The sequence below is a fragment of the Sylvia atricapilla genome, chromosome 7 (assembly GCF_009819655.1).
Source record: "Sylvia atricapilla isolate bSylAtr1 chromosome 7, bSylAtr1.pri, whole genome shotgun sequence".
Taxonomy (NCBI): domain Eukaryota; kingdom Metazoa; phylum Chordata; class Aves; order Passeriformes; family Sylviidae; genus Sylvia; species Sylvia atricapilla.
The window spans coordinates 883,636-911,123 of NC_089146.1; the positions used below are offsets into that span (position 1 = coordinate 883,636).

The 27,488-nt window shown below is 44.4% G+C and overlaps 1 protein-coding gene across 1 annotated transcript; it reads right to left on the reverse strand.

Annotated features, from left to right (window-relative positions):
• Positions 1–1,415: 1,415 nt before the first annotated feature.
• Positions 1,416–25,974, reverse strand: USP40 (ubiquitin specific peptidase 40). The gene is made up of 32 exons (XM_066322352.1): positions 25,920–25,974; positions 23,855–24,071; positions 23,565–23,632; positions 22,686–22,799; positions 21,807–21,971; positions 21,238–21,384; positions 19,843–19,986; positions 18,775–18,903; positions 18,425–18,523; positions 17,756–17,863; positions 16,903–17,224; positions 16,396–16,477; positions 15,381–15,552; positions 14,822–14,906; positions 13,988–14,058; positions 12,819–13,138; positions 11,913–12,039; positions 11,516–11,573; positions 11,184–11,237; positions 10,709–10,797; positions 10,227–10,313; positions 9,716–9,752; positions 9,173–9,237; positions 9,002–9,076; positions 8,467–8,593; positions 7,292–7,386; positions 6,041–6,159; positions 5,493–5,558; positions 5,055–5,265; positions 4,836–4,931; positions 3,948–4,042; positions 1,416–3,450 (listed from the first exon to the last, which is right to left on the reverse strand). Exons 2-32 carry the CDS (start codon positions 24,051–24,053, stop codon positions 3,345–3,347), a joined length of 3,732 nt encoding a protein of 1,243 aa, XP_066178449.1. The 5' UTR covers positions 24,054–24,071; positions 25,920–25,974; the 3' UTR covers positions 1,416–3,344.
• Positions 25,975–27,488: the final 1,514 nt, after the last annotated feature.

Here is a 27,488-nt window from a genome sequence, read left to right on the forward strand (position 1 = left end):
GATTAGATAGGATATTGGGCAGGAATTGTTCCCTGGGAGGGTGGGCAGGCCCTGGCACAGGGTGCCCAGAGCAGCTGTGGCTGCCCCTGGATCCCTGGAATGTCCAAGGCCAGGTTGGATGGGGCTTGGAGCAGCCTGGGACAGAGGAAGGTGTCCCTGCCATGCCAGGGGTTGGAGTGGATCACCTGTTCATTCCAACCCACACCCTTCTGTAAAGGAAGAATCAGATTTAGGAATAAAAAGTGGCATTATAAAGCAAATTGATCTGGTCTTAATGCAGGCAACGAAATTTTTCCAGCCAAAAGGAAGCTGCCACTTCCATGCCAAGCAGGTAATTTCACCTGGGCTCCTCGAGGGAAGTGAATTTTACCTCGGCCCAGTCCACTGCTGCTGAGGTTCCCAGACAGCTCTGACTCCAGGATCTGGTGATCCTGGGAAGAACAGGAGGTGTTGACAGCTCCCACATCCCAGGGCATCGGAAGAAGTCTCAGAGGAAGCAAGAAGACTGGGAAGAAGCTGCTCTGGGGAAGAGGGATGTTTATTTTGGGTTGGTGTGGTTTATCTGGGTTTTTCCACTGATTCTCTATAAAGCATCTGAGATGCCTGAGGAGAAATCTCCGGGGGAGGACTTTAACTTTGGCCTCATTTGCTCGTTTTCCTGCAGAGGCAGCCCGAGGAAGCAATGCTCTGTTTAAGTGAAGACCCAAAAGCCAGGGGCCAGGGCTTCACCCCCTCACAGGAAAGAGTTTCTTCCCAATATCCCATTTAACCCTGCTAAACCTTGAACTCTGCACCCCACTTGTCAGGAAGGATGCTGGGAAAAGTGTAGGAATCTTTCAGTTCAACTCTGGGAGATTTCCCTGTACCTGAAAACACCCAGTCTCCAGGTCCAGAATCCCAGAAAGGTCTGAGCAAGCTGGGATGAGCCAGATGACCAAAAAGAAAACAACAACAAAAAACCCACAAGCCCCTAAAAATAGTTAATTTCCCAGAAAGTGGTTTAATAGGCTCTAGAAGCTAATTGCTAATTTCAGTTAAAACCTCTTGCTCAAAATAAACAGTTCAAACAACTCATTAAAATTGGGATTAAATTTTTCTTCCAAGGCTTTTTGTAAGTCTAGGCCTCCAAACTGGCTTTGTGTTCTGATGCAGGAACCTTCCTTGCCATCCTCAGTGCTTTCTCCACAGGGACTGGAAACACAGGACAAAGCACAGCCTGCTCCTGCACTCGGAGCCCTGAGCCAGGGCCAAGCCAGGACCCTCAGGAACAGACAACAGCCACAAGGAGTGGGGAAACCTCCCCCAGAGATGGGAATGTTGGTTCCGGAACATAGGAAAGTTAAAGCTAATTAATGCTCTGTCAGAAACCATTTTGTGCTGTTCCCAACCAGTGAGACATACACAGACAACCGAACTGGGCAGACAAAAGTTTTATTTTGTGAAGAACACTTGAAAAATAAAGATGAAAGCTCTTCCAGGCTTTGCAAATAACCATCAGAACTCATGGAGTCACAAAGACTCTGTTTCCAAAAGGTGTTTCCTCTCCCCAGCCCTGTTTACCATGAACTCACTTAATGTGGAATGGCCTACAAGAGTTTTAAGGAAAAAAAAAAAACAAACAAACCCAAACTTGCATTTGGAGCCAACATTAGAAATAATCCAAGATTGGTTCTTGCAGGCGCTGCTACATTACACTTGAACAAAGGCACAATTCCCACTTGGAATTTGCATTTCAATTTCTCCAAACTCAGTGTTGTCAGGGAGAGACCAGTTATTCAAGAGAGGAAGGCTGAGCTCAATCCAGCTCTCCAGCAGGAACCAGAGGAACCAAAGTGACAGCAAACAAATCCAATGGGCTGGAACCATGTGGGAACACAAACCTTTGGAATCAGCACCTCTGATCCCTGCCGTAAACCCAGACTCCCAAGAACACCTGATATGGAAAGAAGGCGACACAAATTAAGATGGGAAAACATCAGCTGCCCTCCCCTCGGGCAGAAAATATATCCATGAAACCGGGATTTCAGGATTCAAGTGAGTGAGGACATTAAAGAGCCCCTTCTGCAGAGCATCAGCCCCAAAAAGCACAGGAACACCTGCTGAATTCTAAAGATATGCAAAGAAATAAGTAACAATCATGTGTTTCAAGGTGCTTTTCACTTCCTTTTTTGCTGATGGTCAGTTTTCACCTTTATGCTGTCTGAAGCACCAGAATAGTGTTGCCCTATAAAAGGTACATGAAAAATCTCACCTTAGCCAGAATTTGAGAAATCTGCTCAACTGGCAGCTCCTACTACAAAATCTACATATACAGCAAATAGGTCAAATATTTACTGCAGCCCCCAAAAGCAAACTTGTGTTTTGCCCTGCCATTATCACAGATTTAACTAAGGATAATCAGGCTCACTTTGAAGTTAATACTTCAGAGCCTTTGACCTGGAGTCCATCTCAGTGAGCTGCCTAAAGTCAACTCAGGACACCAAGAGAAACAGGTTCTCCAATGTAACAGACTATCAGAACAGCTGGAAAGATGAGAAATGAGGGAAATTCCTCTGAAGAGGAGCACTGAAAATAAATACAAGCCCTTTTCCTGAGTACAGTAAAACCCACTGAAGATCAAACATCGGATCTGTCCTTTTTTCCCAACCATTCTGTCTGTTAATGAAGTTTAGGGACAACAAAAACACCCTAGAAACTGCAAAATGAAGTTCTGCAGGCAACAAAAGAAGTCTCAAACTTCAGAATCTAAGATGACATCCTTGTTGTTCCATATCACTAAAGGTCTCCAGGTTTTACATCTTGACAGATCCTGGCCTGGCTCTTTTTGAGCCGATTTCCTGCACTTTTTTCAAAGATTTCCACATTTCTTTAATTCTTAGGGCTGACTCCAGCTCTTACAGACTTAGGTTTAGAGATAAAGAGAGAAAAGCAAAATTCTGGTAACAGCAGCAACTTCAGTTATCAGAGATGGGGAAAAAATTCTAGAGATGATTATGGCTGCATTAAATGTCAGTAGTGATGGTGCAAGAGGTCAGATCTGACCCAACAAAGCATTTTGGGTGGTTACAAAAGAGTCATTGAGGGATTATACAATATATTAATCCTTTTTCTCCTCCATAAAGTGCATTTACTCAGCCTGAGAGTAAGTACCACACTGAGAAAGAGACTTTAAAGCACTTCCCCAAAAGCGAGCAGAAGAAAAACCAGAGTTATCCTGAATCCTACAGACAGTTTGTGCCTCAGGGATCCTTGAAGACACTTTGGGAAAGGCGCTCTTGCTGCTGGAGCTGAGGCCCTGCAGGCCAGGTTAGTACAGGGTGGTGTGGGCAGAGCAGCTCCTGGTGCTATCTGAAAACCCCCACGTTGATGGAAAGAGCCACTTCTGGTTTGCGGGGCTTCATGGGGAACTTCTCCTCGGGAAAAAAGGGATCCTGAACGCACTCCTGGCGGCTGGAAAACAGAAATAATGCGGTTAATGTTTAGGACTGGGCCTTGGCAGGGTGAGCCTAGCCTGAACTCTGAGCTCCAGTGAGCTGTGAAAACAGCCTGTGCAATGCCAGGCCAGCCAAGGGTTCATTTTCATCTCCACAGTGCATTCCAGGAGGAAGAACCGTGAGGCTCAGTGGAGGAACACTGAGAGCCAGGAGTTTGAATTATCCAAGTGCTCCCTTGCAGGATTACTGGAATTGTGTGCTCTGACAGCACCCAGCTACCACTGGCCTCAAAAATTATCCATTTAGGCTGAATCATGGAATAGTTTGGATTTCAAGGGAGCTTAAGGACCAACCAGTGCCACCCCCAGCCATGGGCAGGGTCACCTTCCACTATCCCAGTTGCTCCAAACCCCATCCAACCCGGCCTCCAGGGAAGGTGCAGCCACAGCTTCCCAGAACAGCAGCAAACACTTTGCATATTTCTAAAGGAAAATGAAACTTAATGCTCGCTACCTCTTCCTCTTTTCCAGAGCCAGCTGTCTTTGCTTCTCTTTCCCAATGTCATCCCTGACAGTGCTGAAGTCCTTGGTGTCATCAAGGAGAAGGTTCTGTTATTAAAAGGATTGGAGAGATCCGAGTCAGAAGGTCAAACTATTTTCCAGCTGTTCCTCAACTGACACAATAAATTTCCAAACTTTTTCGTTTGACTAGTTTTGCACTGATTAATTTCAAGTTAATTAGAACTGCAATCGTTTGAGTTGGAAGGGATGTTGAATATGATCCACTCCCACCCCTGCTGTGAGCAGGGACACCTTCCACTATCCCAGGTGGCTCCAATCCCTGTCCAGGAAGACTTCCAGGGATGGATTTCTTCTAATAGGCTAAAACAGCAGGACAGGACATCACATTTTATTCCTATGCTCAAAAACCCAGCCAGAATGGATGGTCCTTCCTTCTAACTAAGCCTGACTGCTAGCTCAGACCTCAATACTGGGTAATTATTTTTCATACCATGAAATAGAACTGTCACAGTTCAGTAATCCATAATATGTAAGAGGTTTGTATCTATGATGTGATTTTTAAAGGGCACTTCCTTGGATTTTATTCAATTAAAAAAAAAAAAACCAAACAAAAAAAAACCCCAAGAAACCACCCCAAAACCAAACAAAAACAAACAAACAGTCAAAAAATGAGGGGAAGAAAAAAGATCCAGGAGAAAAAAGAAAAAGAGCAGCAGCAGCAAGAAATTTCCTATCAACACAATGCAGTTTCCAAACCCGCATCCCAGTACACTCAGAAATACAGCAGGATGAGAGAAAAACAGGAAGAAATGAAGATACTGCCAAGGGGACATTGCCTGAACCTGATCCTCGTGCAACAATTAAATCCAGGGAAATTTACCTTCACCCCAATGATGTCTCCATCCTTCAGGTGATAAGGTGCTGACTGCAAACTCTCCTGCTTTTTCCTCCTTTTCCTCTTGGAGATTTGCTGTGTCTGAACAAAAATAAAGCAGAACAGTTTGGAATCCTCCTTGAATTCAATCCCTAGGCAATAGCAACCCAAACCAACACGTGCTCCTCTCCAACAACTGTTGGATTCTGTCATTCCAGATCTTACCCAGCTAGATATTGGCAGCCACTCAAATCTCTCAGGGAAGTATTTGGCTATTTCAATTTTATCTACAGGGAGACAATAGTGAGAAGCCACTCTTTGCCTCAGAGCCCAGGTCGTGCATTCCTTGGAGATATCCCACACCAAATCCCGGGAGTCGGAGTAGTCCCTCTCTCCTGGTATTCCCATCTGGACTCTCAGCAGCAGCTCGTGGGGGCTGGCAGCAGGATGAGAGAACAGAAATTCTTGTGAGCCATGCTTTCATAATTCCCAGCTCTCCTCCCCCCTCTCCTGCCCTCCCTCACTTTGTTTGTGGAAAACAATAAACAGCTTCCAAAGTTTTCCCACATCCTGAGAGCCCTGAAGTCAATAGCTGCTCAGTTAAGGCTTCTCTCAAATGCAGAGCTGTAAGAAACAAGAGAAATAAAGATCTTGAGGTCTTACCCCAAATTCTCCTCTTCTTCCAATGGCTCTATGCAGATTTCCACTCTGCCACCCAGCCTGTAGTCACTGAAAATAGAACAGAGCTTGTCTGCATGGCTCTGGAGCTGGGCTGGAAGAGCTGGAAGTGCTCACCTGCAGGAGAGAAGGCTCCCAGGGAAACCTCAGAGCCCCTTCCAGTGCCTGAAGGAGCTCCAGGAGAGCTAAAGAGGGACTTGGGACAAGGGATGGAGGAACAGGACAAGGAAGAATGGCTTCCCATTGCTGGAGAGCAGGATTAGATAGGATATTGGGCAGGAATTGTTCCCTGGGAGGGTGGGCAGGCCCTGGCACAGGGTGCCCACAGAAGCTGTGGCTGCCCCTGGATCCCTGGAAGTGTCCAAGGCCAAGCTGGATGGGGCTCGGAGCAACCTGGGACAGTGGGAGGTGTCCCTGCCCCTGGCAGGGTGGGACTGCTCCTCTTTAAGATCCTTTCCAGCCCAGACTGCACTGCTGAATCTCCCCACAACCATCCCACATCCAGTCTGTTGCACATTCCCCAGGAAACCCACCTGAGTCTCCGCTTGTTGTCCCGGAGGAGCTTCCCGGGGCGTTTGCTGTCCACTGTCCAAGCTCTGAGGAATGATGGCAGGGGCACAACCTGCTCCTGGCAGCAGGGTAAAGTCAGAGCCTGAAAAACAGAAATACTTTGTCCATAATTTTAGCAGCCACTCTCCCTGGAAAAACAGAAAACCACCAGATTAACTCTCTCAAAAAAAGAGGGCAAGGTATTGAGATTTATTCTACACCAGCTCTTGCTTGTGGCTATGAGCAAAATACTCACTTTTCAGCCTCCAAGGGAGTTGTATTTCTCTCCCTCTCAACAATTCGCAACCCAACTTCCATTTCCAAAGTACCCAATTTCTTTCTTTTAACCAAAATTTGAACAAGTGGGAGGGAATGTGGCTGTTGCAATCATTGCCCCAGTCTCTGGCCAAGTGCTGAACTCCTCTAAACCCTTCCCAAGGACAACACTTCCATGCTCAGCCAGTTCTCCTTGTTCAAGCTGCAAACAGTTCTCCATAGCAGTAGCCTGGCAGAGACCCAAACTGAAGTCATAGCCAAAAAATAAGTGTTGGTATGGAGCAGAATCAGGTGAGACATCCTTCCTCATGCAGTTTAAGTAGAACAATCCACTGCTTAAACCACACAGAGCCTTTTCGTAGGACTGGATTATACATCTTTGTGGGTTTGGGGTGGGGTTTGGGTTTAGTTTTTTCTTTTGGGTGTTTTGCTTTGTTTGGTTTTTAGTGTATTAAAACCATACAAACATATTTTAGTTTCTGGCCAAACAAAATGAGCCAGACCTTCCTGGCTGTCAAACCTGTGCACCCCAAAGCAATTCTTCATTCATCATATTCCACATACAGAAATTAAAAAAAAAAAAAAAAAAGATGTAGAAAACTAATACAATGTGGAAATGGTGAAGTGGCTTTTTAGGAGGTGCTTGTTATGTTATGTGTTTGCTTCCCATGGAGATTTTACACTGAAATGAAGACAAAAGCTGCAAGGCAGAGCTTCAGCTGAAGTGCAATGAGGCTCCCGTGGGCCAGGACATGTGACAGGGAGGATGGGGACAGCAGGGACACTAAGGAAGTGTCTGAGCTATGTGCTCCAGCTGCCTCTTGGTACTTACCAGTGACCATGGCATAAATGCCATGGCACAACAGACTGGCGACAGGGGAAAAGGAAATAAAGAGCTGTTAATAGATCTCATTTCATCACAGCGCTGCCATACAGTCCAACACAGGAGAACATCTAACCTGCATCTTCAGATCTTCCAGAGAGGCCTCTCCTGCTATCTCTATCCTGCCAGCATAACAGAGATCCAGGCCTGGGTGGGTCGGCTCTGGTGGAGCTTTGAAGCGAGGGAGAGGGAGGAGGAAGAAACAAATAACGGAAGAGTCAACATGATTTGTATAGTCCTGAGAGGTAACAGTTACTTCAAGGTCACATTTCACTTAGAGGAGTCTGGAGTCCACTTAGAATATCCAGGAATCCCAGACTGGTTTGAGTTGGAAGGGATCTTAAAGGTCATCTCATTCCAACCCCCTGCCATGGCCATATCCAGCACACAAAATACACCCCGGTAATTTCCAAGCAGCTCCTACACAGATCCTATACTGCAAATTTCAGAACCAGGAGCAGTTCTTCCCATTGATAAACAATGGTGGTTATTGGTTAAACAAACTGCAAGTAAAGCTACATTGCTCTTAGCTCCACTACTGAAATCAACAAGAGAGAAAGTGGAACTCAGAAAAGGTTTGGGGCAGAAGGAGAAAAATGCAAAAACTTCTACAAGGAGAGGGGCCCTGCCCTGCAGCACAACTGAGCATCAGAGGAATATTACTTTTAATACAAACTGAAAAATCAATTTGTTCCCCATTTTCCAATTCTTTTATTTCCACTTCATTTTCTTCTCCCTTCTCAACCCTCACTTGATTTTACTGCCCCGGCTGCTTTTGGATTTGACCTTTAGGAGAACAAATAAGAGTTAAAACACTGCATTTAAGGTCTTTGATACTATGCAAGCTTTACCCATCCCTCCTTTTACAGCTTCCCAAAAAAGTAACACAGCCTGAAGGGAATTAAATGTGCCATCAGGAGTCTGGCATTTGAGGCCAATCACCTCTATGCTCATGAAGGAGATGCTTTACAATGCTGCCACTGCCTCCAGTACAGACAATGACAAATAAAGAGCCCATGCTACAAAATTTAGTGGGGTTTTGAGCAAATGCAGCTGAGGAACACCCCTACAGCAGGATTATCCAGCATTTATGTCCAACACCGTCTCCTGAGTTGGTCCTTTCACCATAACCCTGATGTAACTCATGCAGCCCCTCCTGTTTCAGAAGGGTTTTAAGGCTTTGGATTAAAATTTGGGTTTGACTCAAAGAGCAACCACAGGTGATTCCTTTCAAAGCCTGGCCAAGCGCACCTGCTGCAGCAGACACCTGCAAAGCTTCCATCTTCCAGGTGATCCCATTCACTTGGTCTTGTGCATTCTCTCCATGTTTCTTATGGCTTGCAGGCTTCAGCCACCAGATGGGGATTTTCAGGAAACCCTGGAACAGAAAATACCAGGTGGCTCAAGTGTGTGCAGACAAGGAAAAATTTCACCTTTAGCACAGGAAGAGAGAAATGGTTTGTTTAAAACTAGGCTTTTGGAACAGGCTGCCCAGGGAAAGTGGTAAAGTCACTGCTTCTGGAAGTGTCCAAAGAACGTGTGGATGTGGCAGCTTGGGATGTGATTTAGTGGGGAACACGGCGGTGGTGCAGAAATAACGATGCTACAATTTTGCAAGGGACAACCTGTTCAAGGCCAAGGTTGGACAGGGCTTGGAGCAACCTGGGATGGTGGAAGGTGTCCCTGCCCATGGCAGGGTGGCACTGGATGAGCTTTAAGGTCCCACCCAACCCAAACCACACTGGGATTCCAGTGCTACTCAGCACTGCCCACACTCTCCTTTTACCTTTTCTGGAAGCTTTCCTTCAGTTATAACCAAAGTGTCTCCTCTGCAAACGTTGAGTTCCTTCAGGGTGGCATTCTACAGGAAGAGAAAGCATGGGATCCCTGTCAGCCCACACCTGCCTTTCTCCCCAGGGAGCAAAGAACCAGTGGATTAAAACAGGGCTCCTCTTACTTCCTGACTTAATGCTTCCCCTGCTTCATAGCACCAGTCAATCCTTCTCAAATGCCAGTTGTCACCTACCAAAACCCAAAAAAATACACGCAGAAAACTAATTAGTCAATAACGCCAGTGTGGGAAAATATTACAAAACTCTTAGGAAGTGTCAAGGGTTCTTTTTCTTTTGTTCTTTATTTCTATTTGCATTTTAAACACAACTGACTAAATGAATTATCACTTTCATTATCTCCAGACCTCTTGCTGTATGAAAATAATCTTCTATTTGCACAGAATTCTCTTCCTCACCTATCTAATTATCTTCCCTGGTTTCAGAGGAAAGAGGTGGAATTCCCATCTGTCAAATTATCATTTGAATCTATGAAAAGCTCTTTAAAATAAAAAATCTCTACTATAAAGACTTCACATTTAGAATTCTTTCCCCTCCTCACATTAGAATGACACACAGATCACTGAAAAAACTTACAAGGTTTAGGGTAGGAAGAGCTGTCTTAAAAATATTAAAAGTTCCTTTAAAAATATGTAAATAACACAACTAACCTGATAATCCGCATTTCTCCAGCATAAAATTGAGACACTGAAAAAATAAACACAGAGGAGAGCTGTGTTAATGCTGAAAATGGGAAATAAATCTTTCAGCAAATCCATGTTAGAATTTTCTGACATAAAAAGCGACTGCATACTGTTCAATTCTTAAAACAATATAACTAAATAGAGAAGATGTATTTGGGGTGTATTTCAAAGATATATTAAACTCTTCACAGATGAGATGGTTTTCAGGCAAGAAATTCACATCAGCTGAGCTAGCTTTCACACAAACTGGTAGAAAATGAAATCTGTGCTGTCAGTTTGTTCCTTCAACAAATTCTGCCCCAGAGTTTGCAGATGCACTTTAAAAAAAAAAAAAAAAAAAGCTGCAAATTCAACACTGGACTGGTAGTACCAGAGCTTCCTTCACTCTGTGCATGGCTCTTCCCAACTCCTCTGCCTCCAGTTCAAGGAATGCTGTCCAGGAGCTTGAGAGCAGAGCTGCAGGAGCAGCCAGCCTTACCTCTCTGACAGAGGCAGTCTCCTCCACAACTATCTCCATCTCAGGTCTGTAGTTTTGGTCACTCCCAACCATGAAGTACAGGAAGAGCTGAAAATCCAAATGCAAACTATCAGAATAAATATGGAAGCGTAAGAACAGGTCCTGTGGCAAGAATGTCATTGAACAGCACTAAAATAGCACAGGAAGCAAAGAGTTACAGCCATGAGCAGATCCTGGTTTCTAGAAATGCACAACTACTCCTTCCCCTGCACATCAAGGCCAGGTTGGACAGGCTTGAAGCATCCTGGGATAGTGGAAGGTGTCCCTGCCCATGGCAGGGGCTGGAATTGGATGAGTTTTAATGTCTCTTCCAACCCAAACCATTCTGGGATTCTGGGATATTTACAACTTGCACATTCTAAGAGCACTATACCCCCTTTTTTTTCTTTATTCTCTTTAGGAAAGTCACTGCACCACGTTCCTCCCATCCCATACTGATGTACCTGAGTGGATGTTGGAGCTTTCCCACGACACAGCCCAAGCAAGCTTCCCATTTTCAGTTCTGCTTCCTTGACTGTGTAATCCTCAGGCACTTCATAAATAAAATAAAATCAATAAAAACATCAATTTTATAATCCTCAGAGCAAGCTAAAACCCTTCAGTGCCCTCTGAGTAGCTTAACTTGCTCAGCCCTGACTGCAGATTTGTGAGTGTCCTATGAGGAGAACAAAGGCATGGAGCTGTCCCAGAGTCCATCAGGAGCACAGGTGGATTATGGATGTAAGGAATAAAACCAAGCTGAACATTTCAGTTTAACCCCTACCTTTGTATTGGTACTGTTAATTAACTTTAAAACTGGAAAAAAAAACCTCCCACACAACTGGTTCAGTGGGTACTTCTCCCAGGAAAGGACAAACAGAGGCTCCAAATCTGCCCAGCAAATTTCTTACAGAACAGTGATACAATAAATCAATTTACCTGGAGACAGAAGCTTCCCATTGCCACCAACTGGTCTAAGACAGCTCTCATTTGCTGCAGCAAAAAGGGCAGAAAAGAGAGAAGTATTAAGTAATTCAAATATGAATAAAATAGGAATTTTAGACAATTAGAATTTTAGACAATTTCAACACCTTTAAGATTATTTACAACAGATTCATCCTAGAGGCTTCCCTCTGTGACATCAAAAATGTAACTGGAGAGAGACTCCTCAAGCCTCCATCAACAGTCTCAGATTTTATTCTTTAACTAAACCCACTGAAAAGCCAATAAATTGTAACATTAGCAGATTGATAAAGCAGCTGAACACTTACCCAGTTCCTCCTCCAGCTGAAGCTCCCGGATTGCTTTCATTTTGATATCTGCCATCACCTAAAAGACAGGGACATTAAAAGGGATATGAACACCTCCAGCAGGAATGCCACCAACACCCCTGCTTGTTCAAGTGCCAGTGCACAAAGATAATCCTTCCCTCCTCTTTTAGCTTTGATTACTGACACCTTCTCAAACTTCCATTCACAGGATGGTCCAAAGAGAAAACTGTTTGACGCTAAAACACTGCACTGGTTTAAGCTACCTGCAAATATCCCACGGATTGTAACTCTGAGCTGAACACTAATTTCAGCAGGGAAAAGCTCCACCCCTGAGGCTAAATCAAATGAGCTGGGCCAAGTGCAGTGGCCAAGCTGTTCAGGAAAGCAGAGTCCTTACTGTTTCAATAGTGGCAGTGATTTTAACATGTTTCTCCTCCTCTTCCACCCCACAGAAGTTTTTCACTTGGAGCCAGCTGATGTCATAGGTGAAGGCAGTCAAATTCCCACTTGCCACGTCTACAAAGCTGTGGGAATCAGCAGGGCAAAGACAGTCAGAGACAGGAAAACTAAACATTGGCAGGGCTACATCACTCACCAGCACAGCTCCCAAATAAACAGATGATGCCAAAGCTGTTCGCAGTGATGGCATCTCATAGGACAAAGGCCTCAGGGAGCACAGAGTGTCATGAGATGGTTTTCAAAGCAAATTATGTCATTCACGCTTTAGCACAGGCCTTTTTAGGCATTTTCTCTATTTCTTCCTATTAAATATCTCTTGTCACAAAAGAGTATCAACATGAAAAAGAGAAAGGATTTGTAAAGTGCCACATTCAGTTACAGATCCTCATCCAAGGTAGCAGTATGGAGCTCCTTTCTTTGTGTCATAGCCATCAACAATGCACTGTACACAGATTTCCCTCTATTAAACAAACTTGTACTGTGTAATATGATTAATCAACTGGCCCTAAAATCCATTTGCCTGTGGCTGAAGAGTCCGGCTTGAGCTTCTTTTTGTTTCCACAGATTTGCTCCTGGCAGCGTTGGATTCACTAAGCATGAGTTGTTCCCACCAGGTTTTTCCCCCTTTCTAAGTGTAAATCAAAGATTGCAAAGCATTTTGAGGGCAAGAAAAAAAATCTAACAGCTGATAAATAACTGGTCTCCAAAACTTAAGATGAAAATACTTGTATTTGTAAGCTCAAAGTGAAATTGGTTACAAGAATATATGCTGTTAGTATAACCTGAATGAAAAGGTTTTGCCAAAACTGCTATTTTTAATTACAATCATAATCAGAAACGTTACCTCTGGTCATGGCTGTCTAAGATCAGCACAGAGCACCCATCCCTGAGCCCAACACTTCGGACTGTTTCCTTCATGTCTTCCTCACGGAAAACTTCCCAGTTCTTGGCTTCTCTGTCTGCTCCTGGGCCATTTTTGAGGATGATGCCTCCAGCTGGAGCCAAGGCTGAGTGCAGCTGCTCCAGGCTGGTGCTGCAGGAGAAGACGTGCTGCGCCTCGCTGAAGTGCTGCCCCTTGCCACCCTCGTTGTGCTCGGCCAAGCGAAGCACGTTGAGCACCACGGGCTCATGCTCAGGGCCCGTCAGCACCTTCGTGCCTCCAACCTGAGGGAAAGGAGGAAGGAATGGCAGCTTTGTGTGGGGCTGATCCAGAAAATACAGGAGAGACTGGGCAGTGAGAAAACTGAGACCAAAAACAGACACTCTCCCCTCACAAAGAAACCACCTCAGACCAAATTCTTGCTGAACAAACAACCAGAGTAACCCAAAGGTGGTGGGAGGAGAAAGCACAAAGTTGTCCAGAGCATCAGGGCTGCCCCTGGATCCCTGGAAGTGTCCAAGGCCAGGCTGGAACCGGAGCAACCTGGGATAGTGGAAGGTGCCCTGTCCATGGCAGGAAGTGGAATGAGATCCTTAAGTCCCTTCCCAAGCCATTCCATGGTAACAGCAGCTGGGAAAACAGTGGGCACTTAGCAAAATCTAGAACACAGGAATTTAGCCCCTCAGGATGTTCAAAAATTACCCAAATGTGACTGAATATTGTTACTTTACATTTTAAAGGCTTGATCTGATGTTCAACCTAAATTCTTTGTTGAAGAAAATTTATTGACACAAACGCTGCAATAGAAAAAAGATATCAAAAATAAACCCAAGACAAACCCTGACTCTGTTACTACGTGCTTGGGTGGTTTTGTTCGGTTTGGGGTCTTTTTTTTTAAGAAAGCCAAAATAAAGTGGATAGTTTTACAATAAAAATCATTTAAAACTAGCATTTTATACTACTAGAGAGACAGAATAAAATGCTGTGCTTCACAACCACTATCAGGTTAAGCAGAGGCCTTAATGTTAAAAGGAAGATGGAAAACTACAAAAGCAGCACCGGGATTTCCAGGAGACCTTGCACAGTCTTATCTCTTCAGAGCTGACAAGGAAGGAAGTGCTTGGCTCCTTTACCTCTTTCCCATTCCAGATGAAGATGTCTACCCCATCAGCCAGCCCAATGCCATCCAGGGTCAGCTCATCTCCTAAAAAACAGGAGCAAATCATCAAGCTCTTGCTCCCCACAAAACACACAAACAGGGTCAGCAAGTTCTTAAAAGTCACTGCACTTAGTAGAGGCAGGGGGAGGAATACTAGAGCAGCTCTGAGTGTCTATTTTGATGTCAACATTATGTAGAGTTGTGTTATGTGCTGGTTCAACACTGATTTTCTGAAGCTGACAAAGAACATAAAATTTGAAAGTTACTAAGTTTTTAAAGGCTGACATTTAGAACTGCCTAACAAAGCAAAGCTGGAAGCAAAAATGATGATTTGAAAACCTGCTGTACCCTTAATAAATTAATGAACTCTTTATGTGAGCATTTCCCTTTACAAATTGGAAACTCCTACTTCAGCTGAAGGCTAACCTACATTTTCTTTTGATGTCACCCTGGCTCCTCTCTTCTATCCTCTCCTCCACCTATTAGGCCAATTCTATGAAAGCAAACATCCACAAGCAAATCAAGGGCAAGACACAGACTGATAATATTCTTGTCAGCAAATGTGCTTAACTTGCTTAAGATCTGAGGTATTACTGCATTTCATGACAAAGATTTCACAGCAAAGTCTCAAAATTACTCATTCCACTAGTAAGAGTGAAATAAACAATTTAAGTAACTTAACATGAGTTTGAGCTGGAAGAGTCTTCAGTAATACACATCTCCAGGATGGTTTATAGATGAAATCTTTGATGTCTGCAGGAATTAAAATACAGCAATAGCATGGAAGCCTGGCATGCAGTGCTCTTACCATCAAGCACCTGGTATAGGTGTAATCCTGCTGGTAAAGGCTTGGCCATGCTGAGAACCATGTCCCCTTCCCAAGACTCCAACATCTAGTTGGGGAATAGTAACCAGAAAAATCAGGTAAAGCAACAGAGAGCAGTAACTCACAGCACTCACAATAATTACAATCTGCTGAAAGCTGCCCCAGCCTGGCTCCCAAGCTCACCTGGTGACTCCTTGAAAAGACAAAGACAACTCTGTCACAAAGTGAAATATTAAGAATAAGCCTGGAGTTGTGCAGTGTCAATCCATGGCCATGCTATGTGCTGCCCAAATATAATTAATTGAATCATGTGAACTTCAAAGTCTCTATAGTTAAAATTCCAGCAAATTCATGGCTTCAAGAACAGACCCCTCACCACTCTTTCCTCCTGTGTAAACTCATATTACATTTTTAGCCACCCGAACTCCATTTACAGTTGAAAATTTCTCCTTGACACAAAGATTGCAGCATGAATGTATTTATAGAGGTTGCAGTGACTCAAGTAAAAATGAAATTTGAGTTTATTTGATAGAGCAGGTACCTGGAACACTGCCTGCCGAAGGTCTCCCAGTGTTTTCCTTCTGTCAATAGTCAAATCCACCACGCTCTCTTTCCAAGAAAGTGAAGGATGCAAAGCCCCATTGTGGAATTTATAGCAGGAGCTCAGGTGGAGATGTAAATCAATGCCATTGTTTGCTGAGTCACATTCAGCTCTTTGGGAGAACAACACAACAAATGGTGAATTTACCACCAAACAGGTATTTCTGTGTAGCTGTCCTGGAATTGATCCCCCCGGCGCTAAATTCCCTGTCACATCCCTTCCTCTTTTATACCTGTCCCTAGTTGTAGTAGCAAACATTTAAAAAACATAAAAGAGTGGAATTGACTCAGAAACAGAATCCTAGGATGGTTTTAGTTGGGAGGGCCTGAAAGCTCATCCAGCTCCCCCCTGGAGATGGGCAGGGACATCTTCCCTACCCCAGGCTGCTCCAAGCCCCATCCAACCTGACCTTGGACACTTCCAGGGAAGAGGCAGCCACAATCTTGTGTGAAATATCCCACAAATTGTCACTCTTGTGCCTGTATTTTGATATCTTACCTGTGATTTAGGTGTATTAGCACTTGTGTGCCTCAACCCAAGGGAAAGTTTTGTCCAACCTGAATACCACAAGCTCTTCACTTTTCTGGCAGAGAATATAATTCATCTGTAAATTCACTGTAAACTAAGTCTTTCTCCCTTCTCCTAGAGGAGAACTCCCTCTATAAACACAATAAAAGTAATGCATTCCACTCTCTTTCCAGAATTGCAGTGACTTTCACCAGAAAACGGTACAATCTGAAACTCTAAGTATGCTTCCCTAGAAATTCCACGGGATGCCTGCTAACAGGGAAGGCAGAGAACCAGCAGGATATGGATACAGAAATTATATTCTTCAATTAACCTCTATGACACTGAACTATTTCAGTTCTGACTCTGCTCAAGGAATTTCTTTCCTTTTGGATCCCTCGGGAGTCCTGCAGATGGGAGCTGTTTGAGTACAGTGACACCAATATACCTCTTTTTTTGCAGCTCTGTATTAGCAGCATTCATTTCATTCAGCAAGTGCTCAGGAATTTGGTACTTGGGATTTCCTCGTGCTGAAACAAAAAAAAATATAGGCTTCAAATGTAGTTTGGCAAACAAGAAAAGTGATCAAGAGGAGACATTATGATACCATAATCACTGAAAACAACTGCAAGATGATATAAAGAACAAACAAATGCTTTTAGTCCTTCCCATCAACCTTTCCTTAAGGGAAATTAACACATAAATGCCATTAACAACAACTTGTATTTGTTTCAGCTGATGCTCTGCCATTACTTGTAGAACAGGGTAAAAAAAAATTAGTCAGCTACAGCCAATTAACAGGTCACCACCTCCTCATATCTTCATTTAACTCTTTTTTCAAATAATCACTATAAGGAAAACTGGGGAAAATAAAGCTTGGAAAGGACAAAAAAGCCCTCCAGAAAAAACGTCAAAGCAGGAAGCCCCACAGAATCTCCAGGTGAGCTTTGTGTACCTTCAGGGGGCCTTTTCAGCTGAGCTTTTCTGTAGAACAGCATGTAGGCACTCTCTTTACCCTGGAATTGCTTCTCAATATCCTTCTCCTTGATGGGCTGGACTTTGGAATCATTCAGATCAAACCAGTGGCACCCAGTAGAAGCGGCCCTTGGCCTTGGGGGATTTTTCTCACAGTTCCACTGGACATTGTTTTTCTGGGATGGGCTCTGGAGATTTTGTCCATGAGAATCCAGCTTGAACAGGAGCTTGTGTGTTTCCTTCAGGCCGACCTTATTTCCATCAGGACTCAGCTGGAATACCTGAGGATGATTCTGCAAATACTGAAAGGGAAGCAAGGACAGGATGAAGAAGATACCGAGTTTTAAATGCAACAGCCTCCATTAAGCTGCTCCATCTAACTCTCCTCAAAGTGAAACACAAACTCCATTAATTCAACCCTCATGTTATGCTGCTTCCTCACATATTTTCTCAGTTTCACTCTGTAAAAACCTCACATCTACACTACACACCTACATTTTAATATTTCTTGTGGAAACTGCAGGTAGCTCCCTTCAAAAAACAAGCAAACATCAGTTTCCTACCCATCTACAACACAAATGCTGAAGAATTTTCCTTAAGACATCATAAAATACAGCAACCAATTGGAAAATTGTTTTACTGGGAAAAAAAATACAAAGTCTCAAGCAGACAATTCCTTGGGAATCTTATGTTCCCTAGCCTGCTAATCCACATTACAAACCTCTCCTTGCACAAGGGTCCATATTCTCAGTTTTCATCCTTCTGACTATTCAGTAAGAATATAAATGATTTCAAAAGTTATCTAAAACCAAAACTAGCAAACCTGTGATTACCTTCCGTAATGCTCCATATTGTTTTCTGTATTTCTTATTCCAGGATACCCCTTTCTTCTCCAGTAATTTCTGTCCTATTTGATCTACAGGAATTTGTTTAGCTTCTTCCTGCAAAGAAATAAAAACTTAAGGTAACAAAGGCTACAAAAGTCACTGGGTCAACACAAAGAAGCAAATTTTTAAGTGTTTTAATCATTCCTGGTTTTTAATAAGCTGCTGTAACATCATCTGGAGCTATGTCAGAGGGGGTTTAGGTTGGATATCATAGAAAGGTTCTTCCCCCAGAGGGTGTTGGGGCACTGCCCCAGGCTCCCCAGGGAATGGGCACATTCCCAAAGCTGCCAGAGCTCCAGCACAATGCTCTCAGGGATGCACAGGGTGGGATTATTGGGGTGTCTGTGCAGGGCCAGGAGCTGGATAAATGGAGTTTCCAATTCTGGATATTCTGATTTCTTGTGCAACAGCGTTGGTGAGCAGCTTTGGAAATACCCCAAAAGGACCTTCGTCTGTATGAAGAGCCACTGTTAATATTAAAGCCAAGTTTTAAATGCTTCACAGCCAAGTTCAGAAGAGCCCTGGACACTTAAGCCTGCCCAATCTCACGAACACCAACCTCTTGCAGGTTCTCTAACTCCAAAACCAATGCAATGAACTCCTTACATACCATACCTCTGATAAAATCCCTTTCAAGACCGCCAGTGGGTTTTCTGTTTCTTCGGCATTCTCAGTGTCTCTTAAAGCCTTCTCTTCAAACAGCCTATCTTCTTCCTGGGTAAGAAAGACACTCACAAATATTGTGGTTTTACACACAGTCAGAAGATTGTTCTGTGCTGACATCATCATGCACAATTTAAGAGTGGGAAGGACATTCTGATAAACTGCCTTGATCAGTGAAGCAAAACACACAAAGCCTCTTTAAAATATTAATTAAGTTTGGATGCACTTTCATCCACTACCTCTTAAGACTTTTCTGAAAAGTACAATCTCAAAAGCAAAGAAGAAAAGCCTTTGGGACTTACTTGGAGTTGCCAGTTGCCTAATTCATCCACATCTCTGATATAAACATGATAGTGTCCTCCATAGCAGCCACCTTTGTGTATAATAACAGAGAAGAGCTCATACATGTACTCTGAATCATCCATTTCAGTCTTTAAAAAGAAAAACAATAATTGTAACAACAACTGAGGTCAGTCTCTCACACAAGGACAGCTTTACACCCTCAGCATCACTTCAGACATTTCTCAGTGTGTGTTTGCACGTGCAGAGACTGACATGGCTTTTGAGGGCTGAGGACACAAGGAAGGAGTGGCACAAGCCACGGAGCAAGGGACAGGCAGATAAATCATAAAATCCCAGAATGGTCTGGGTCAGAGGGACCTTAAAATTCATCTGGGAAAGGGACAACTTCCAGGGATGGGGCAGCCACAGCTTCTCTGGGCAATCTGTACTATTAAACAAGCAGCAATCTGAACCATACTGGAAATTCAAAATATTTTCAATTTCAATGTTTGTTCACAACCAAGCTTTTTTGTTTAAAAGAGGAGAGAGAAAAGAAGCAATACCTACAAACACTAAAACTGGGGCAGGCAGGGGAAAAGCCTTCCTCAAATGCAAACACTGAGAAATTTCCAAGCTTGCATAGCAAAAAGAAAACTGTCTGTTCCATAACAGTGCTTCTGTTGTGTTGTTTAAGGATCAGAATTTGTCATCAAGCAATGGCATAGCTCAGTTTATAACCAGAAACATATTTATGAATGCAAATAGAGATTCCTGAGAAAAATGGAATAACTGCAGGCACCTAAAGCACATAAAGTTCAATTTATACATGATGCTATCAGAGAATAACCACACAAAAATAAATTTCCATTTCCATATAATAATCTTCCAATCAAGGAAAGGTTCAGTAACTTTTGCATCTTTTTTTTACCCTTCCCCCTTGTAGCTACAAGAGAGCTCAGCTCAGAAGTGGAGGAGGACACCACAGTTACCCAAATACCTGACAATGCAAAATAAAAGATAACCTTGGGCTGTAGGTTCCGAGCATACTGAGCATACAGAAACGTTTAACAAATGTTAATAATGCTCACCTGCTCACAGAAAGGCCTCAGGTTGATCTGGATGGGGAACGTGTAGCAGCTTGTTTCCTTGTACCTCTCACACTTCTCAAAGTCAAAGTTGAACCTCAGGAGGGAAATGGTGAGGAAGGGAGGCAGCTTGCGTAGTTTAGCAGACTGGGAAGGGATTTAAAAAACACTTTAAGCACAGACCTAGAACAAAATTGCGCTTCCACCTTGCTGTGATCAAATCCTTTTTCACCAAAGCTTTGTTATCACCAGAGAAACCAGTGCCCTCATTTTTGAAATGTCTTCATTAATTCTTGATTTCCCTTCCAAATACAAGGCCTAAAAGTGATCCAGATCTCTTCCTGTTGAGCCCCACATCCTCCTGGTGATCACCAGTCCCATATTTGATCCTGCCACAGCAAAACAAGGACACTGGTGAAATTCCAGTCAGTAATGACATTTCCATAGCCCATGGGCTCTATATAGGCAGTCACAGAACAACCAGGAGCTAAAGTCTCCCTCGTTTCTACCAAGGAGCACCCTCCAGGTAGGAAAGCCAGGATAATCAATTTTAATGATTCTAGATTAATCCAGATCCAACCACTTGATGGGTAAGCACATCAAGAACCCTCATGGAAAGTAAAATCAACCATCCTGTACCACCTGTGACAGCAGGTGCAGTTTCCATGGCCACGTTTCTGAGACTTTCCAATGTCTCTGTCCTCCTCTCCACTGGCAGAACCATAACAGGAACACACACAGGGTTTAAGAAATCCCCTGAATTAGGAATTCCATTTGCATCCACAGCCTGGCAACCCCCAGCACTGGGATTTCCTACCAAAATACAGAGTTCCCACTCTCCTCCTGCATGGATGAGCACTTGCGAGAGGCAACTTTACCCTGCCTTGAACCCAGCCCAGTTAAACCCCAACCAGCCCCTGCAACAAGACACGTGAAGCACTGCTCAGTGTTCCTGAACTGTCAAGTCACTGATTAACCTGGCCTGACGTCAGCTTCCCTTTGAATTACTCCCTCTCAGAACAAGGTGCAGTAGAAGAGTTGAATGAGTCAGTACTCTCCAAATTACACCACACTCAGCGTTAGGGACAAAAAACTGCAACAACATTTGGGAAATGTGCCACAGGAGCTTTTCTTTACATCCCTGCTGAGGTTTCATAGAATCCCAGAACAGTCTGGGTTGGAAGGGACCTTAAAGCCCATCCAGTGCCATCTCTTGCTGTGGGCAGAGATGCCTTCCACTACTCCAGGTTGCTCTAAGCCCCGCCTTGGACACTTCCAGGGGATGGAACAGCCACAGGTTCTCTGGGCACCCTGTGCCAGGGCCTCCCCACCCTCACAGTGAAGATTTTTTTCCTAATATTGCATCTAACCCTACATCATCACACCCCAAGGTGTTACCTTTGAAGCTTCAACCAGTTTATCACAGGCTCCACATCGATATAAGTTGTCATTCTCAAAGTATTCTTCTTCCACGTACATGTTCCACAGGGCCTCCTCCAAGCCAGCCACACCTTTCACTGCTACTGTGAGGTCTAAGAAATCTTCCTGTGCAGAAAGGATGACAAGAAACGAGGTTCTGAGGAGTGTAAGTTTGTGGTGATTAGAGAGATACCCATTCTATTCATCACAGTGATGGGCAAAAACCCCTCAAACGGTCACAGAAATCAGTTGTTAAAAATTGATTTTTTTAAATTACAGAGAGCGTAAAAGACTGTCAAGATATGTTTTGCTGTTACCTCACTGCACTTTGTGCTAACTACATCTACCATCTACTCAGAAAATGCAAAGCATTTGGCTTTTCTACGTCTCATTTAGAAAGTGCAGCCAAAGACTTACAGTCCAACACTTATTACCTGGATTCAACGTGGCACTCAACAAGGATGACATTATTTTTGGACTCTAAAAGCAAGAACATTTAAAGTCAACAGCCCGAAGAGAACCCACCAGAGGAAGATCCCTGGCTTTACCTGTCTCTCGCTGACGTTCTTGCACTCCTTACAGACAATGTGGTTGACAACAATGCCATGGTACAGGCGGTTGATGAGGTCATGGCCCGATGTCCCCACAAGGGAAGACTCCAGAGCACTGAACAGGATCCTGTTCAATTCCTGCACATCGTGCTGCCTCATCTCCTAAAAATAATACATCAGGTGTCTCAGAGCCTCAACAACTACCTATGCATTTATTTCTTGAGTAGTGAAGTACTACCTTTACTACTGTTATTGGTAATTTGGTTAAGCTACAACCCACCTAAGACACTTTCACCTGGGTAGAATCACAGAATTCCAGAGTGGTTTGGGTTGGAAGGACCTTAAAGATCATTTTGCTTCACTCCCTGCCATGGGCAGAGACACCTTTCACTGTCCCAGGCCGCTCCAAGCCCTGTCCAGCCTGGCCTTGGACAATTCCAGGGATCTGGGGGCAGCCACAGCTTCTCTGGGCACCCTGTGCCAGGGTGTCCCCACCATCCCAGGGAACAATTCCTTCCCAATATTCCATTTAAACCTGCTCTCTATCAATTTGAAGCCATTTCCTAGATTTAGATTAATCTCTGACTGACACAGTTCAACTTGGGTAAAAATCTAAGTATCTGACGACAAGAAAAACACTACTGTAAAAACAAAGGAAAAGCAACTGGAATTGTATCTAAGAGAACAATTATCTTCTGTTCCTCCCTGTAAACAACTGCCATGGACTTCATGTGGAGATCCAACAGGATACACCAAGAGCTGACCCAATTCAATGCCATTGCTGCAGCTTAAAGGATTTTAAGGTATTTCCTAAACATCAGACTTCCAGAACCCATCTCTACGCAGGGAGAAGTGTGCAGGGATGGAGACTGGCACCTCCTGGCTGTTCCAGCCAAAGCTCTCGGTGAGGTCTGTGGTGGATGCAGCCTGCTGGTCCAGGAGCAGGAGCTGAGCAAACAGGCGCTGCAGCTGCAGTGGGATTATCCGAACCTGGGAACAACAGCAAGGGAACACAGCCACGACATCAGACACGGCCTTCAAACCGGCCATGTCAACAGAAACAGAAGCAATTTACTACAAAGTTGGTGGTAAACTACCCCTACCTATTTCATTATGCACATTACTCAATTCACACCAAGCAGTGTCTTTTGGGACTTTGTTCCCAAAAATCTACAGCGCCTCACCTTACACAGCCAAGTAGAATGGTTTGGGTTGGGAGGGACCTCAGAGCCCATCCCATTCCACCCCTGCCAGGGACAAGGACACCTCCCACTGTCCCAGGCTGCTCCAAGCCTCAGTGTCCAGCCTGGCCTTGGACACTGCCAGGGATCCAGGGGCAGCCACAGCTTCTCTGGGCACCCTGTGCCAGGGCCTGCCCACCCTCCCAGGGAACAATTCCTTCCCAATATCCCATCTCTCCCTGCCCTCTGGCAGTGGGAAGCCATCCCTGGGTCCTGTCCCTCCATCGCTCATCCCAAGTCCCTCTCCAGCTCTCCTGAAGGGGCTTGGTGGTGGGGTGGAATGAGGTGGGAGGGAGAACATCTCTGCCGAAACAAATTCCTGATCTGATTTCTGAAGCAAAACCTTATGGCAATGAAAGCTTAGAATTGTGTGAAAGATCCAGTATCAGCCAGACCAAACTGCCTCTCTGTGTCAAATTTAGGGTTTTACTCATTTTCGTAAGTTTCTCATGAACTGGAGCCATATTCCTCCCAATCAATGTTGGACAGTGACAAACAGGAAAATTCCCAACACCTTTGCATCTGGTTTCCTGCTGTCATCCAGAGTCCCAAGTTCTTCAGGTCCCAGGGAGAACAAAGCCTCTGCAATAGGTAAAAAATTATTATTTAAAAAGACACCATCCCCTCTTTAAAGTTTTAATGTATTTTAATGTCAAACACTATGACTTTATTCTGCAATAATTTATTTAAAGTGAACTGTGCCCCAAAATCACCTGAGTTCACTACTACATAAATTATCAGAAGTTCCTGTCTCACTAAAATATCAATCTCAACATTATTTTAAGAAGGTTTTGAGCACCTCACCTCTAAATTCAGGAGTGAAAAGCAGAGTCTGCAGAAGGGAATTGAGGTAGCAGGTCCCACCCTGATTTTTGATTCCACTGAGGTTGGTAAAATCCCTGGGAGCTGGAGGCTCAGACTCTTTGGGCTTTGATTTCTTCCCTCTCCCACAATGATTGTTGGAAATAAAGGAAAAATCCTCTTCAAATAAGTCCCCAAACATTGTGAAGGCAGAAGAGTCCTTTAAAAAGATAAAGCAAGAATTTACTGGAAAAAAATGCAGTTGAACCCACCTACCTCAAATCCTTCAAGATAAACCTGGAAGCCCTGATGGAAGAATTTGTTTATATTTTTCCCACCTTATTCTGGTCATTCTAAAAATAAATCCATGTAAAAGTGTAAATTAAAGTAACAAGAAAGGGTGAATTAAAAGCATTTCTGTTACCACATTCTGAGCAGACTTTTCACCAGAATCAAACCCACCACAATTCCATTTTGCGCAAAGCTGTTATTTATTTCTACAAGTGAACTGTCCCCTACCTTGGATTATCCTTATCCACCTCCTCCAAATCCCTGGGACTTCTTCAACTGAGATATTAAAGCAGAAAGGTTTTAAAGCTTCACTTTCCCAATGAACATAAATAGGAAATAAACCACTTTGCATCAGCTTTTCCTCCTTTGATTACAGCTCTTGACAGCCTTCAAATCTCTGCAAAGGCCCCTCCTCCCAAACTGCTGGATGGAATTCCTGAGCTTGGCACTCATTCCAAGCTGTCTCCCAGCCCTCATTTCTGTTTCCAGTCAGGCCTGTTGCACTTTAGCATTTAGATTCTGCTCCTCCCTGGATGCCCAGCAGCTCCTAAGTGGATCGTTTGTCCCAAAAAAGGGGCTATATCCCAGAGACACCACCCACCCACCACTCCAGAGAGGCGCTTGAGTGCCAAATCCTCCCCCGCTCCTTATTTCTGGATCCTCCTTCCCTGAAAAACCCCACAGGAATAGCAACTGGAAGAGATTCTGGATGACCCAGTGCTTTCACAAAGCAGGGACAGCTCAGAGCACAGGGCCTCAGGCTGGAATAAATCCACGGCAGGAGAAACCAAACTCCTGGAATAAATCCATGGCAAGAGAGCCCAAAACCTCTCTAATAAATCCTTGACAAGAGATCCAAAAATTCCCTAATATTTCCATGACAGAAGAACCACAAATCCCTCTAATAAACCCATCAGATTTCCAAACCCCCCTAATAAATCCAAAGCAGGAGATCACAAAATCCTCTAACAAATTCATGACAGGAAATCCCCTCAAAACCCTTTGGGATATCAATGACAAATGATCCTAAACCCCTGTAATAAATGCACAGCAGAAGATCCCAAACCCCTCCAAAAAATCCATGCCACGGGTTCTCAAAACCCTCTAATAAATCCATGGCAGGAGATCCCAACTACCTCTAATAAAGCCCTAAAACTCCCAAAGCCTACTAATAAATCTATGGCAGAGGTTCCCAAAACCCTCTAATAAACCCATGGTAGGAGATCCCAACTACCTCTAATAAAGCCCTAAAACTCCCAAAGCCTACTAATAAATCTAGGGCAGAGGTTCCCAAAACCCTCTAATAAATCCATGGCAGGAGATCCCAACTACCTCTAATAAAGCCCTAAAACTCCCAAAGCCTACTAATAAATCTATGGCAGAGGTTCCCAAAACCCTCTAATAAATCCATGGCAGGAGATCCCAAAACCTTCTAGTATCCTATGGGAGGAGATTCCAAACCCCTCTAAGAAACTCACGGCATCAGATTCCAAACCCTCCTAATAAATCTGTGACAGGAGAGCCCAAATGCCCCTAATAAACCCATGGCAGGAGATCTCAAACCCCTCCAGTAAATCTGGGACAGAAGATCCCAAAACCCCCTAATAAACCCATGGCAGGAGCTCCCAAACCCCTCGAATAAATCTGTGACAGAAGATCCCAAATTCCCATGGCAGGAGAACCCAAACCCCTCTAATAAACCCACTCCAGCAGGCTCCCAAGGCCGACAGTCACCCCCGGGCCTGCGGTTCCCGGCCCCTCAGGGCCCACCACTCACCGTGCCCAGCACGGCCCTTACAGCCACGGCCCCGTGGCAGCCGCCATATTTGTTGTGTGGCGCCGCGCAAAGCACGCCGGGACCGGCGGCCCACGGAGAGGGCGCGAACCCGCGCGGGGCATGCTGGGAGTTGTAGTTTTCCCGGCGTTAAGGCGGGGGGTGTCATGGCAATCTGTGGGACCTCCATCCAGGACACACTCGATGAGGGATTGGAGCGACCTGGGACAGTGGAAAGTGTCACTGCCCATGGCGCGCGGTGGAACGCCACCCTTTAAGGTGAGCTTTAAGGTCCCTTCGGATCGAAACCATCCTGACATTCTACGGAGACGAGCTCCCACTTTCAAACGCCCAGTTCTTTTGTGTCATGGATTCGTTACAGGGATTTGGGATCTCCTTTAATAGAAGCGTTTTGGGATATCCTGCCATAAGTTTATTAAATGATTTGGGGATCTCCTGCCGTGGGTTTATTAGAGGGGTTTGGGGATCACCCTTCATGCATTTTTAGAGGGGTTTGAGGATGTATTCTCATGAATTTATTAAAGGGTTTTGGGGATGGCTGGATTTATTAGAGGAGTTTGGGATCTCCTCCCATGGATTTATTAGAGGGGCTTAGGGATCTCTTTCTGGATTTGTCAGAAGGATTTGGGGCTCTCTTTTCATTAATATATTAGGGGGGATTGGGATCTCCTGCCATGGGTTTATTAAAGGACTTTGGGATCTTCTGGCACGCATTTCTTCAAGGTGTTTGGGGACCGCCTTTCATGGATTTCTTAGAGGGGCTTGGGGATCTATTGTCATGAAGTTATTGGAAAGATTTGGCATCTCCTGCCATGGATTTCTTAGAGGGGCTTGGGGATCTCTTCTGATGGATTAATAGGAGGTATTTTGGGATCTCCAGTCATGGATATATGCCATCCTTGGCCTGTGTGTTGGAGATACTCTAATAATTCCCTCCTGAGCCTGGAATGGCCCAGCCTGCACATGACAGAATCATCAATCTTAGAAAAGACCTTCCAGGATCACCAGGCCCAGACTCAAACCAGAACTGCCATCATCACCCCTAAACCGCATCCCCAAGTGCCACATCCAGGCTCCTCTTGGACATTTCCATACACAGCAACTCCACCACCTCCATGGGAAAATTATTCCAACACTTAACCATTCTTCCAGTGATTTTTTTTTTTTTTAAACCCACTCTGAACATCCCCTGGTGCAATGACTTGATGCGATTTCCTCTCATCCTTTCCCTTGGGACAAAGCAGGACAGCCCAATCCCACCCCATCTCCCATCAGGGAGTCATACACAAGGTCCCCCTGGAGCCTCCTTTTCTCCATAAACACCCCCAGTTGCCTCAGCTCAGGACTTTTTTTAACCCCTTCCCCAGCTCTGGACAGGGCTGCCCCCAAATTGGTGACTTTGCACCAAGTCCAGCCTTCCCACTGTCCCTTTCCTTATGTGTGAGCAGGGAGGGGCTTTGATCTTGCCCTGCCTTGAACCCAGTAAATTCCAGAATTCCTGCACGGGATAACCTGGAATAACCAGGCCAAGTGAGGGAGATTTTGGCAAAT

Excerpts from the sequence above, each read along its gene's own strand:
- USP40 (XM_066322352.1), bottom strand. The coding sequence starts at position 24,053 with ATGTTTGGGGACTTATTTGAAGAGGATTTTTCCTTTATTTCCAACAAT. Across the intron at positions 16,478-16,902 it reads GCTGAAAAGGCCCCCTGAAG|CACGAGGAAATCCCAAGTAC; the intron begins GTACACAAAGCT and ends TTTTTGTTTCAG. Across the intron at positions 10,798-11,183 it reads TGGGAAGCTTCTGTCTCCAG|TGCCTGAGGATTACACAGTC; the intron begins GTAAATTGATTT and ends TTATTTATGAAG.